Source organism: Delphinapterus leucas, chromosome 3, assembly GCF_059928025.1.
Source record: "Delphinapterus leucas isolate spDelLeu-1000000601 "Yukka" chromosome 3, BTC_Dleu_Yukka2, whole genome shotgun sequence".
NCBI lineage: Eukaryota > Metazoa > Chordata > Mammalia > Artiodactyla > Monodontidae > Delphinapterus > Delphinapterus leucas.
The window spans coordinates 10662642-10676179 of record NC_143131.1 but is presented as its reverse complement, the minus strand read 5'-3'; the positions used below and the strand labels follow the sequence as shown (position 1 = coordinate 10676179).

At 48.4% G+C, this 13538-nt stretch overlaps 1 protein-coding gene across 1 annotated transcript in view; it reads left to right on the top strand.

Annotated features, from left to right (window-relative positions):
* The window catches only part of DAP (death associated protein), a 61819-nt gene extending 49588 nt beyond the window's left edge, over positions 1-12231 (top strand). Inside the window, exons 3-4 of the mRNA XM_022581396.2 lie at positions 8822-8864; positions 10314-12231. Of these exons, the coding sequence (XP_022437104.1) occupies positions 8822-8864; positions 10314-10427 (157 nt within the window). The 3' untranslated portion in view covers positions 10428-12231. The remainder of the gene's footprint in view (positions 1-8821; positions 8865-10313) is intronic.
* Positions 12232-13538: the final 1307 nt, after the last annotated feature.

Below are 13538 nucleotides of genomic sequence, written 5' to 3'. Positions count from 1 at the left end.
ATTAACTATTCACTGGTACTTCCCTATATTGGAATTCAGAAGAATGACACTGAAACAGATGTATTCAGAATCAAAGATGGGATGGTTTAAAGTGTAAGTGCTACTACTGAAATGACATAACATTGGAACGTTTAATACATATGTGCGATAGGTACACAGATTATCGGATAGTTGTACAAAGTATTCTCCGGCTGTGCCCAGAGCATGTCCCTGTTGTAATGAGCTGATTTTGCCAGTGGAGGCAGTATGCTATTCTAAGCACAGTTTATCTACATTATTTCATTTGAACTCACAACTGTTCCATAAAATAGGGATTGTTCCCATTTCACAGATGGACATTGAGGCCCAAGGAGCCTACTCATCTGAAGTAAGATTTGAACCGGGAGCCATCTGTCTCCAAAGCCCAGTCCTCAAACGCTGCATTTCACAGCTTTCCTCTGTGATGCTGAGTCCCCTCTGAGCTCTGTAGAGACAGGGGCAGAATGCGGTGAATTTCCAAACAGATGCTCAGCTCACCCCTGCACTGTCGGGAGGCCTGGCTGGGTTTCTCTCATCAGATATGGTGACCACTCTGTATTGTGATGAATGCAGACACACATACTGGTCCAGAAAGGCCCCCCTGTATGAAATCCATAAGATGCAAGCTTACGATTAGAATCATGACTGTATTTATCTTATCTTCTTTGCATCCAGCACAGGAGAGAGAATAAGGTAAGAGCAGAGGGAAGACAGAGGAGGGAAAGCCATAGGTCACACGATGAGATGGTCTTGTGTGTAAAGGGCATTGGCATGAAACTTAGAGTGCCTTTCTGGAAATACGTGTCTAGAGGGAAGATGGGGCTTCCCGGGCCCTGGTAAGATAGCTGTCACTGTACCTTGTGTGTCTGTGGGACACATCGTTTACACATAGGCCATCCTCGCCCTACACACTCAGTACTTGGGGTGGCCACCTTCTCGAAACAAGCAGGTGGTGAAATGTTGACATCTGGATCGACAGTCAGCCAAGCATCTGTGGGTGGAGTGTCATCTGGAGAGCAGGCTTTTTAGAATCCCAAAGAAGAGCATCCTCCCACCTGGAGACCGGACCCCACACATCTCTAGGACGGACTCAGAGGCACAGGCTGGGTTTGGGCTTTGTCCCAGAGTCATGGCATCCTGGGATCAGCAGGCCTGAGTCAGGGAACTAGAGGCACCACAGCCGATGCTGAACCTTGGCCTTCTCGTTGAAACAAAGATGTAAACACGAGCTCAGACATTGTCCCCCAGAAGAGCACCTTTGCTTGTGCCCTTTAAAAAGATGTTACAAACTCTGCATGCCAAATCCTACAAGGAATTGGGTCCCTGATTATTTTCTCTAGATTTAGAATTTCGCCTAAAGCCCTTGAGTCGTGTTTCATTTCCCTTTAGTGAGGCTCCCTGCACAATGACCTAACCCTTAGGGAGAAGGGAACACACTTGTCCTAAGGTAGCCCCTGCCCACTGCGGACCCCCAGCTCCCTGTTACCCTGGTCCTGGCTGAGCCAGCCAAAGCCTTGCTGGCCAAAGAGCCACCAGCTAAGAGGACCAGCAGTGCCATCTTGTGGGAGTTCTCGAAGCTCCTAAAATCAGGCAGAAGGCGGGAGACAACCTTGACTGTCATGCTTTGAAGAATGACACACGAAGAAATGTATGGATGCAGTCAAGTGAGAGGGTCCCCTCTGGTCACCAGCCATGCTAATTATTATTTTGGTGTCCAGAAAATTAATAACCCAGATAAATGAACACCAAGGCAGAAAGATATTTCAAGAACTACAGTGGCTAGCAAGGATTTCGTTTTCCTTCTATTTACTAGGAAATGTATTTAAAATCACCCCGGTGGGAATATGTTTTTCCGTAAACTCTATGAAAACACAAAGCCATAGGTATTAAAGTCCAAATATAGCCGCGGAATCTGCTTCTAGATCACCTCGAGGCTCTGTCCTTTCATGGGGAAGGTCACCAAGGAGGTGCCTTTTCCCAGGAATCTGTCACGGGAGCAGGACCCAGACCATGGGGCCTTAGACCCCATTCGCTCTGCTGACGGCAGCAGATTAAACTGTGCCCCTTCCTTCAGCTCACTGTGCTGTGGCATCATGTCCTTCCCATTACACATGCGTGTGCACACTCACACACACGTATCTCCGCCTAAACTCCGCCTTCTCAGGCTCCGCCCAGACTCCCCTCTACGAAGTACCTCCCCCGCCCCGCCCCCAGTGTGTTAGCTGCTTGTCAGAAAACGAAATTGAAATCCTGACGCAGCTTTCTGGGCTTGAGTGTTCATGAGAACAGTGTGCTCCCTGACTCACCAGGTCGCTTTGACTTTTAGGGAGATTCTCAGGGGAAAATCCCTTTCTGAGCGCTCGTGTGCTTTCTCACCGGGGAGGGAGCGTCACGTGATGACCGCTCCCAGGTCCTGATGTAGCCTGGATGGCGCCGTGCTCCCACCACCGCTGCCAGCGTCCCCACCAGCTTCCTTCCATGCTTGCTTCCTGTGCTGAGACCAGGAGCTGTGGGTGGGGGAGGACTAGTGGTCTGGATGGAGCCTCTCACCGCAGGGCAGCAGCCTCGCCGTGAGCTCGAGTGGCCTCATCGCTTTCAGGCTTTCTCCCTGTCTTCAGTGGGCTGGGAAACTAACAACCAAGCCCAGGCCGTTCCCATCAGGTCAAAATAGGACTCAAATAGATCGAGGGCCCGGAGAGTTTTTCTTCAAGTCCGTGGTTTGGTGACAGCTGTTTTGTGTATCCCAGACCCTCCTTTTGCTTCCTTGGGAGCTTTTCTGTCCCAGATAAGCAGGGTTATTCTGCACTGCTAGGGGATCTGAAGGTGAGGCAGAACTGATCCAGTTGTGAATTAGCAGTGGAGACATAAGGAGGGGCTAGAGATGTGTCATCCTCATCGCAACACCTACCATTTGCTGAGTGCTTGCGATGTGCCTAGGAGCATGTGTACATAGAGTCACCTGGCGAGGGAGGGTCCCCTGCCTCCCGTTTTACAGATGAAGAAACTGAGCCTCAGAAGGTCAAATGCCAGCCTACCAGCCAGTCACTGGCAGAGCCAGGATGGTCTGACATCAGAACCCACACTCAGCTGGCGTCCACCTGCCACCTTTCCTCTGGGCCTCCTTCTTAGACTGTGTTGACTGCATCTTGACTTGACGGATAGCTTGAAGCCTTCACTGGGCTTTGTTCCTGAAGCTCGCGAGCTGAGATGTGGGTGATGGTGGGACCCGTGACCCAACAAAGAACACGAAGCTGAGAGCTCCAGACCCACGTCCTCCAGGCTCTGCCTCTGGGACCACGAACAAGGTTCAGCCTCCTCCAGCCATCCATAAAATTGGGATAACACCTGCTGAAGAGGATCAGTTGCGTTAATAATTTATGTGGAAGCACTCTGTACCCTAGTTGAGTGCTACAGACATAAATGATAGTTTTCAAGAAAAAAAAATCCATTATCAAGTCAGAAAGTAAATGCTTAGGCAGATTTGAATACCTTGTACTGCCTGGTTGAATAAGGGATCCTCTGATTGCATTTAGATTACTTACTTTAAAAATCTGCATCTCTAAATCATGTATAGAAGGCAGAACCTAAAAATAGAGGCTGCTCCATGACCCACTTCTCAGCCCTAAAATGAGGGCATCAGGCTAATGCCCTGGGCTGCCCTTGTTCCAAGTCTGGCTTGGAGCACTTATCTACTATGCAACTGTCCGGCAAGTTACTGAAGCTTTCTGATGTACTGTTCCCTCATCTGTAAAATGCAGATAACAGTTTCTACTTTGTAGGGTTGAAAGGTTAGATATCACAATTCTGTGTAAAGCCCTTAACTCAGTGCCTGGCCCACGATAAGTAATCAATAAGTAGTAGCTGTTACCATCTAAGATCATTCCCATCCTGCAGAGAAAATAGAGAACAAACAACTCATTAAAAGCTATGTGTCCCCATCTCCTGTAAACAATGCCCACTGATTCTTTCAGAGCGTATTTACATGAAGAGGAGAAAGCATTTGCAGAGGATGACTTGGTGGACTGCCTTGAACCCAGATCAAAACTGCTAACATGAAAAGGATTCTGTGAAATAGAACTCTTGGCAATGCCTCTGCTGCCCTTTTGACTACTTGCAATGGGATTAGTGACGTGCCTGGTTTCTCGGTCTTACTGATTACTCTGTGTGTGTGTGTGTGTGTGTGTGTGTGTGTGTGTGTGCACGCCCCGATCCCAAAACATTCCTGCATGGCAACTCAGCGACCCCAGTCCTTGTCAGGATGCTTGGGAAGGCATAGGCTGACCAGCCAAGCAGGAATCCTACCCACACCCGACCGTCCCACTTCATGGAAGCCTATTCTTAGATGAAGAAGGGGCCCTGCACTTTTCTGAGGGTGGAATCCCCCCTTAAAAAGGATTTCTAAGGGCTTAACCCCCTGGAGTTCCAGGAAAGAAGGGAAATGACTCCATATCACTAGCTGGGAAAGTGGGCCAGCGTAGGGAGCAGGCACTAGTCACTCCGACCACGTTGCTTATCAACAGCAATCCAGGGAAGACAGTCAGCATTTTGATTCTCTTCGGGGCGCCCAGAATCGCTTCCCCAGGCTGAACTGCTCTCCGTAGTCCCCGAGAAGGGTAGCCTCCATGTGCCTGGGCCAGGCACACGGGTGTCCTGCAGAAGGCTGGGCTGCCAGAGGAGCTTATCTTCAGTGTGTCCACTGTAGTCTCGGGCAAAACCCTAGAAGCCGCAGCAGAATGGAGGCGGGGAGGGGCCTGAGGTCGTGAAGGAATTTGCAGTCAAGCCCATGAGTCTGGGAAAGAGCCCTGCTAACCTTCCTCAAACATGCAGGGCCTGTCCCACGGAGGAGGTTGTGGACTTGGGTTGGGGCCACTGGGCGAAGGGCAGGGAGCCAGAGACCGTGTCACCATGAGGACACCCAGAGGGCCACGAGCTCCTCGTCTGCAGAGGCATGAAGGCCTCGGCTGTGGCCGCGCTCCACGTGGGCGGAAGGCTGGACGAGGTCACCACTAGGCCCCTTCCAGCCCCAATTCACCAGCCAGTGGATTCACACCTCTCAGGGCTGGACAGAAAACGTCCGCATCGCCCGGGGCCTGCGCTGACAGCCCAGGTTGTGAAGCCTTAGGACAGAAAAAAGAATGTGATCTCAATTATTTTTCTACATGGTGTTTTGGATATGAGTGAAATAAAATATATTGAAATTTATTTCCGTATTCGCTGTTTCAGAGTTCAGCAGAGTTTTTAAGATAAGAACTCAGTCTTCTCAGCCCTGGGGACTTTCATTTAAAGATGAGACCGTGAAAACTCAGTCCTGAAGGCATCTGCTTTCCACAGGGTCACGCATTCACTAAGCATTTCTGGCATTTTGTCCTGCCTTCTGCCTTTTCTGAGAATGTCAATAAGGCATAAACCTTATTCATCAAGGAAATTTATAAAATAAAGAATAGGGAACTTTTGTTAAGGACAAACGACCCCGTTAAGAATTTGATGTGGTCCTTGACAGGTGAATACTGGAAACCTAGGTGCATCAAACATTTGGCGTGTGCACAGGCCAGGTGTGGTGAAGTTGCAGTTGATGTGTAGGAGGGTTACCGGCGCTCTAATCCCCCCTCATTGCATCAGGTTTTCAGTTTCTTTAAATTTAAATCAATATGGTTTTCAAAAACTGGAAAGGCCCGAGGATGTGGGGAGGACAGGAATGATATTTTTCTGTCTCTGTTTCCTGCGAGAAAGTACTGTTGCTTCTTCAAAACAACATCTGTCAGAATGATTTTCATCAGATTAAATAAATCCTCAAAGCCGCTATCACAGTTTATAGAATCTTGGAAACGTAGGATATGCTTCGCGTGGAACCCTAATGGAATTTAAAGTATGTGTGTTTTTGCAAACACAGCTTCGAGAGCAGACTCTTTACTGGAGTTTGTGAATTTAAGCTACCACGTCTCAAAAAGTTTAGAAAGTGTTTTTACTACATAAATGTAATAGACCATCGTTTACCAATTTGAGATGCTATTAATTGTAGATGGAAAAGGCATTGAGCTTGGGGCTCTTTGGCCAAGCCTGATGAAAACCAGCATTGCACACTCTGACAAACAGCTGTGTGAAAACAGATACCGCTCTTACGTATGGCACGAGAGGCCAGGCTTCTGTTATCTTTTCACAGGCAGCTGCCATATGTCTTTATGGTCAATTATGGCCTTTTCAGTTTTTTAGAGGAGAGAGAACTTTGTTGCCGCAGGGCGGGGGGCAGGGGGGGGTGGTTATGTCCTAAAGACCTTGAATGATCAATACAGATTGATATTTATTATTTCTTGCTGCAAAAAGCTTACTCTTAAAATTAGTTGCTAAATTTAATCCCAGTGAGATACCACTTCACACCCATTAGAATGGCTACTATCCAAAAAAAAAAAAAAAACCCAGAAAATAATAAGCTGTGAGCTTGTGGAGAAACTGAACCCTATGCATTGCTGGCGGGAATCTAAATTGGTGGAAATGCTGTGGAATGCCGTTTCTTGGTTCCTTTACAATATTAGAATCTAGAGCATGGTTCTCAAGCTTCAGATGCGAAACCCTTGGCCGTGAAATCCCTGGAGACAGCCTGTGGGTGATTTGGACCAGTCAAAGCAAGATTCCTTGGATTCCAAACAAATGCAAACGTACTACATCAGGGACTTAACACTTGAGCCAAACTTACTCATCCCTGGCTGACTATTGATCCCACAGCCAAATCATATTTGTAATAAAAGAAAAAAAAAAAACCCAACCCCGTTAACCACACCACAAAAGCTGAATAAAACAAAACCAACGTCATATAGGGAACATTTCTGTGCTGCATAGTAAGACTTGAAGTTTCTTAGCCTCATGGAGTAACAGAAATTACTTGGGGGAATTTGGGGTGTTTTTGTTAAACTCTTTGGGATGTAAACAGTGAACTTTCTGAATCCTGAGACTTTTGCCTGCAGCAAAAGAAAGCTAAAACAAGGACCCCTGCGGCAGGGTGGAACAACAGAGCTGGTGGAAGGCGAGCTGGGCAAATCAGGGATGGATTCCGCTCTGCCTGCCCACAAGACCAGCCTTAAGCAAAACTGGCCACTTCTGGGAGCATCTCACTTTCCCCACTGGCCGGCCTTGCATTCATCTACAGCTCCCGGGTCCCCTTACCTCTGACTGAGGCATTTCAGAGTTGTGCACACCTATGTACTACCTGGAACTGTGTTCTGATGCTTTTAAACTACGACACATGCAGTTAATGTTTTAAAGGCATAGAAGAGTCTATAATACCATAGAAGTAAGCTCGCCAGATACTAAGTGCAGAAAGCAGAAAGCAGACAAAACAAGGTGATTCTTTTGGTAAGAAAAACGGAAATTTAAGAAGACAACAAGTGCATCTGTCTATCCATAGAAAGAAAGGCTGGAAGCACATCCCACATGTTAACAGTGGCTATCTCCAGGTGGTAGAACTACAAGTGGTTTTAACGTGCTTGGCTTGTTGCTTTTCAACGATGAACTTGTACTGCTTTGATCCTATATTCCGTCCCCTCGGTATTGGTGACAGGGTGGGCCAGCTAAGTACCATGAAAGAGGTTAAGAAATGGCAAGAGCTTCACAAGGACCTTACTTTTTTTTTTAAATTTATATTGGATTATAGTTGATTTACAATGTTGTGTTAGTTTCAGGTGTACAGCAAAGTGAATCAATTTTACATATACATATGTCCACTCTTTTTTAGATTCTTTTCCCATGTAGGTCATTACAGAGTATTGAGTAGAGCTCCCTGTGCCATACAGTAGGTCCTTATTAGTTATCTATTTTATGTATAGTAGTGTGTATATGTCACTCCCAATCTCCCAGTTTATCCCTAGCTCCCCTTACCTGCTTCTAACCATAAGTTTGTTTTCTACATCTGTGACTCTTTCTGTTTTGTAGATAAGTTCATTTGTACCTTTTTTTAGATTCCACATATAAGTGATATCATATGATGTTTGTCTTTCTCTGACTTCACTCAGTATGACGATCTCCAAGTCCCTCCATGCTGCTGCAAACGGCATTATTTCATTCTTTTTTATGGCTGAGTAACATTCCATTGTATATATATATATCTGGAGAAAACCATAATTCAAGAAGACCCATGCACCCCAGTGATCACTGCAGTACTATTTACAATAGCCAAGACATAGAGGCAACCTAAGTGTCCATCAATGGAGGATTGGATAAAGCAGATGTGCTACATATATACAAAGGACCAAATGTTTTTAATACTTGGGGTCCTGTAGGGGCCAGGAGCTTTGCATAGGCTCTGGGATCTCCCCTGTTAGAAGCTTCCGGAAGCCGTGGACTCTGCGAGGACTCTGAAAGGGTAGCCCCTCAGCCCATAGGACAGGAAGCTCCCTGGTTGGAGTCTCTCATTTATCCAGCATGACCCTGCTCCTGCCCTGCTCCGGGGAGCACCCAGGTCCATATCTCTTGAGACCAAAACTACTGCGCTTGCCCACAGTTACAGTTTAAGGATTAACCAAAAACCGAAAGAGGGCTCTTTGGTGACGCGCCCGCTGTCTGCTACGATCGTTCTCCGCTCTCTGCCTGAGCTCAGCCTCCGCAGGAGGAGGACCTGCGAGTGTCCCGAGTGCAGCAGCCAGCGGGTCCATGTGATGAAATAACGGGAAGAGGTGTGGCTCCCGCTTCCCGCGCCCTCCCGAGGGTCCTTGTTTGTCACACGGCCCTGAAACCAGTCTCCACATTCTCGTCACCTACGTGTGCCTCTGTTGTGAGTCGTGATGGTCAATGCGTTTTCCTTCTTGTCTTCCAGTCCACCCAGACCGACCGTGTTCATCTCCGGTGTTATCGCCCGGGTAAGAGCCCTTTCATCACATTGGGGCCTCAGCCCGCGATGTCCTGATTGCTCCTGTCCTTATTCAGCCCCACCTGTCCACCCAGGTCTGGAGGTCACTTAATCAATCACCCCCTGTCCATGGAGCGTGCTTCTGCGCATCCGCCCGTCAGGGGCAGATGGGACGGTGGTGACATGGAGCCTGAGCTGGTGCAGCTGCCTCTCCTCTGTCCTCGCCCATCTCCCTTCTCTTTAGGCTCAACCAGGGTCGGCAAAGGGTTTCAGGGTGATCTGTGAGCTGAGACTGTTTTTACATTTTAAACGGTTGAAAATTTGAAATAAGAACTATATGGCGTGATGTGAAAGTTACATGGACTTTAAATTTCTGTGTCCATGGATGAAGTTTTAGTGGCACACAGCCTTGCTATTCATGGATGTATATCATCTACGGTCCTTTCATGCTGCACTGGCGGAGTGCAGAGAGTATGACCTGAAAAGCCTAAAATATTTACTCTCTGGCCCATTACAGAAGATAGTTGCTGCCCTCTGAACCAAACTGATGGGTTTGGGTCACTCTCTTTGCCTTTCAAGAGCCCCCTCTTCTTGTGAGACCTAACGGTTTTGTAACCGCAGACCTCCCCCCAGCGAGTCCCCATTTGGGGGACAGTGCACTAATTCCATCCATCGATCTGTGGCTCACAGCCCATTCGAGCCCTTAGCATATGATGTGTAAAGAAAATGCCACTGTTGGGGAGAGCTCAGCACAGCCATCCAGGGACCCTGGGACAGATGGATGGCACATCTACTACATGCGAGGAAGTTAAATGCCCACACAAATCTGAGGTCACCCCACAGCTCAGCCAAGAGCTCACCATGGCTCTGTCCTGCCTGGGGTGGGCTGGACCCCAGCCCCTGTCACAAATGCACAAGAAGGCAATTCCTCCGTGAAAAACAGCCGGGTACCTTCTCTGAGACTCGGCTGGTTGAACCTGGCTTATCTCACAGCTTCCAGCCCTGCCCTGTGTGCTTCCTTCCCAACGAGCGCTCCAGGCCCAGCTTGCAGCTGTGGCAGCAAATCTGAATTTAAGACCCTGGATTTGGTTCTGTCTTGCCCCTCAATTAAAAAAAAATCACAAGAACTGTTCTAGCAGAAGAAAGCCATCCAACACCCAGCTTAGTTCTGAGTGAGTCATATGGTACCTTATCCCATGGCGTGGCGGCAGAGACAGCAAGCTTTCTCACCTTCTGGAAGGGACACGGGCCTTGGTGCCTGCTTGGGCTCTCCAGAGAGCTTCAGGACCCCCAGCAGTCCCAGGAGACAGGCTTCTACCTGCCGACAGGTTCCCCACTCCATCACCCGCCTGCCCCGTCCCCAGAGGGAAGCCAGAAGATGCTGGGTTTGCGTCTTGCTTCACGTACTCACTCAGCTGTTCACGGTTGATGAGCCAGTGCTTTCCATGTCTCCCGCCAGGGCGACAAGGACTTCCCCCCGGCGGCTGCCCAGGTGGCCCACCAGAAGCCCCACGCCTCCATAGACAAGCACTCTTCCCCGAGGACACAGCACATCCAGCAGCCTCGCAAGTGACTGGCGAGGACCCAGCACCCTCACCAGCCGGGCCTCAGTTCCCCGACACTTGGTATTTCCCCAGCAAAGAGAACTGGTATTTTCTTCAAGACACTGCTCCATTGGGAAATTTAAGACAGAGCAAAGCGCCCCTTCCTTTGCCTTGAATTTCCATATCTAAAGCTAGAATCAGACCCCAAAGCTTGTTTCCAGGGAGTCCTGGCAGGTGTTGTCTGCGAATCACTGTGGCGCTACAAGTGCCGTTAGCAGAACTTGCTAAGACTTGAGTGAAATGGAATTGTTCAGAGTTTAGCTTCAGTTCCGGTTTATCAGTTGCCCTGGTCTTAAAAACAAGCGGGCACAAATTTGGGAGGGTTAGATCAGGTCAGGGGAAAACTCAATCATTTCATGCTTTTCGGTAAGAGGACGATAAAGTCTTAATACCTAGTGGGGAGAGAAAGAGATGAGAGCGTTAATTACAGAAAAACTGAGCAGGGGAGACTTTTGAAACAGGCAACAGCATCACTGCATTTCTCTCCTTTGTGTGATGAGGGATCACAGCACAGGGCGACACCAAGCACTCCCAGGAAAACCAGGGAAAAGCTTACAGCTTTGAAACGGCTCTTTCATTCCAGGGGTCATCTTGCTGAAAAATTTGCCCAAAGGGAATACTTCCAGAATGAGGTTTCTCAGTGTGGGTCCCAAGTCCTGCATTGCCCCACCATCCAGACAGGCTTGCTGCGAAATCAAGGCAAACCTTCATTTTTTCAGTAATCACCTCTAGAGCTGCTCTTGAGCTCTGGGAGTGATCACTGACCAGGTGGAGGAATAGATGCCTAGCTAATTCTGGAACACTAGAGCAAAAGCATTGACCACGTGGGAAGACGAGACGAGAACCTGCCCTTTGTCTCCCTAGGGCAAAGTAGAACTACCACGTGCCATTTGTGCTAGAAAAGCCTGTTTGTCCATCAGTCAAAGTGTCAGGAACTCCCTCTGCCCAAGGGCACATGTACCTGGGCCCGTGTTCACTTGGGCCTCTCAAATTATCCTACGCTTTCTGCCCGGGTTTCCTACCCAGAGCTGCCTTAGACTGCTCGCTGGCTGATGGCTATTGGCTGCTCTGCTTTTCTGAAAAGCCAATGGGCTCGTTTACTCAGATGTTCAAATCTCCCGGAGCAGATGCTTTGGGAGAGGGTGCAGCCCAGCTGGCACGCTTGCCAGCATGGTGTTTGCCGCGGGGTCAGCAGTGGGCACACCACAGCCTTTCTGATGCCCTTTCCAGCTCCACGTCCGTGACTGGTAAAGGTGACACAGACCTAGCAGACCCAGCTCTCACCCTTTCCTAAGGAAAAAGCTGGCCCTGCTTAACATCCTAAAGGCAACATTTGGTTTCCCATCTCACTGACTTGCGGCAGCCGGGGTCTCACCCTCAAGGCACCGTGTAGTCACCTCTCATACTTCTTAATCGCTGAGATGTTGCTAAAAACTGAGGCTGGCTTTTAGAGATGCAGATAGGGCGGGCAGCCTCCTCCCGGCCGTCTCCTGGAGCCGGCATCTCAGAAGGATGCTGAGAGCAGGCAGCACTAGGTCAGTCTGTGGACCACTGCACCCTCTGGTGCAGAGATGAAGATGCATCCTTGATACTTTTTAGTGTGGCAGCCAGGACTGCCATGCTGTTTCCCAAGGTGCATTTTTCTTGTCCTTTTAGCTACATCTGGCATGTATCTGTAGATCACTGAAAGCAAAATGTTCTTCTGAATGAGTTTATCAATGGTTAACCTCAAGAAGAATAATGATTATAATAAAGCTCCTGCATTTCTTCTCATGGTTTGTTTTTTCTTACATCTCAGAGACTTTTCCTTCTCATTTTACTGGGGTTGCCAGATGGTTTCAATAGAAATACGAACATGCAAAAATGAGGGGTATTTTCACAAACTGTTTCCCAGACACAAAGCCAAACTATTGGACAGCAGGCACCTTGAGTCTAATCGTCTACTTTAAAATGTCATAAAATGGAAAAGCTTAATGCAGTGGATTAAAACGCATTCCTTGGGTTCAGCAGCTGGCCCCGTGCTGGGAAGGCCCTTTGGGAACAGACTTAGGAGGAATGATTAGTCGTAAGCCCGGGGCTGGCTGTATGCAGCTTTTGATAAATAAACTAATTTATCCAAAGGTCTTCTGGAAGCTTTTTGATCAGGATGAGAAAATAATCACAATCACTAAACCTCAAGATCCAGAATCAGACTACAGATTTGAGTTGGGAGAGACTCTGAGGTGTTTTCACCTGAAGAGGACCTCGGGGGCAGCCTGGCAACCCTGAGCCTGGGGATGGCAGGTATGGCCAGAGTCTGCATCTCCCAACAAGCCTCACCTCTCCTCAGCCCTTAGGGTCACCTCTGGGCCCTGCAGTTTGTATTCACGCATCCATCTCCCTTACTGTTGGGTTGGCCAAGAAGTTCATTCAGGTTTTTTTCTGTAACATCTTACAGGAGAACCCGAATGAACGTTTTGGCCAACCCAATAACTTGAGGATGGAATGAGGGTCTTATGCATTCAGTGTCACTGGGTAGAGAGTCATTCTCGGTACATAAATATGAATAGAAATGCCAAACACAGACTCACCGTGGAGCAGAATCCCCCCTCCACCCCAGGGCTTTTGCACATTGTTACTGATGTCATTGTCACCTGTGTTAGTTCCCCATTGCCACCATAACAAAGTACCACACACTGGGTGGCTTAAAACAATGGAAATGTGTTACCTCACAGCTCTGGATGCTAGAAGTTTGCAGTCAAGGTGTGGGCAGGGCCATATTCCCCCAGAAGGCTCCAGGCGAGGGTCATCCTCGGCCCCTTCCACTCGTGGCAGCTGCTGGCAATGCTTGGCGATCATCGACTTGTCACAGCATAAATCCCGTCTCTGCTTCTGTTGTCACGTGGACGTCTTCTTGTGTATCTGTGTCCAAATTTCCTTCCTCTTCTAAGGACAACGGTCGCTGGACCAGTGCCCACCCTGATCCAGTGTGACCTCATCTCAACAAATTAGATCTGCAAAGACCCTGTTTCCAAATAAGGTCGTATTCACAGACACTGGGGGTTAGGACCCAAAATAGTGTCTTCTGGGAGAGACACTAT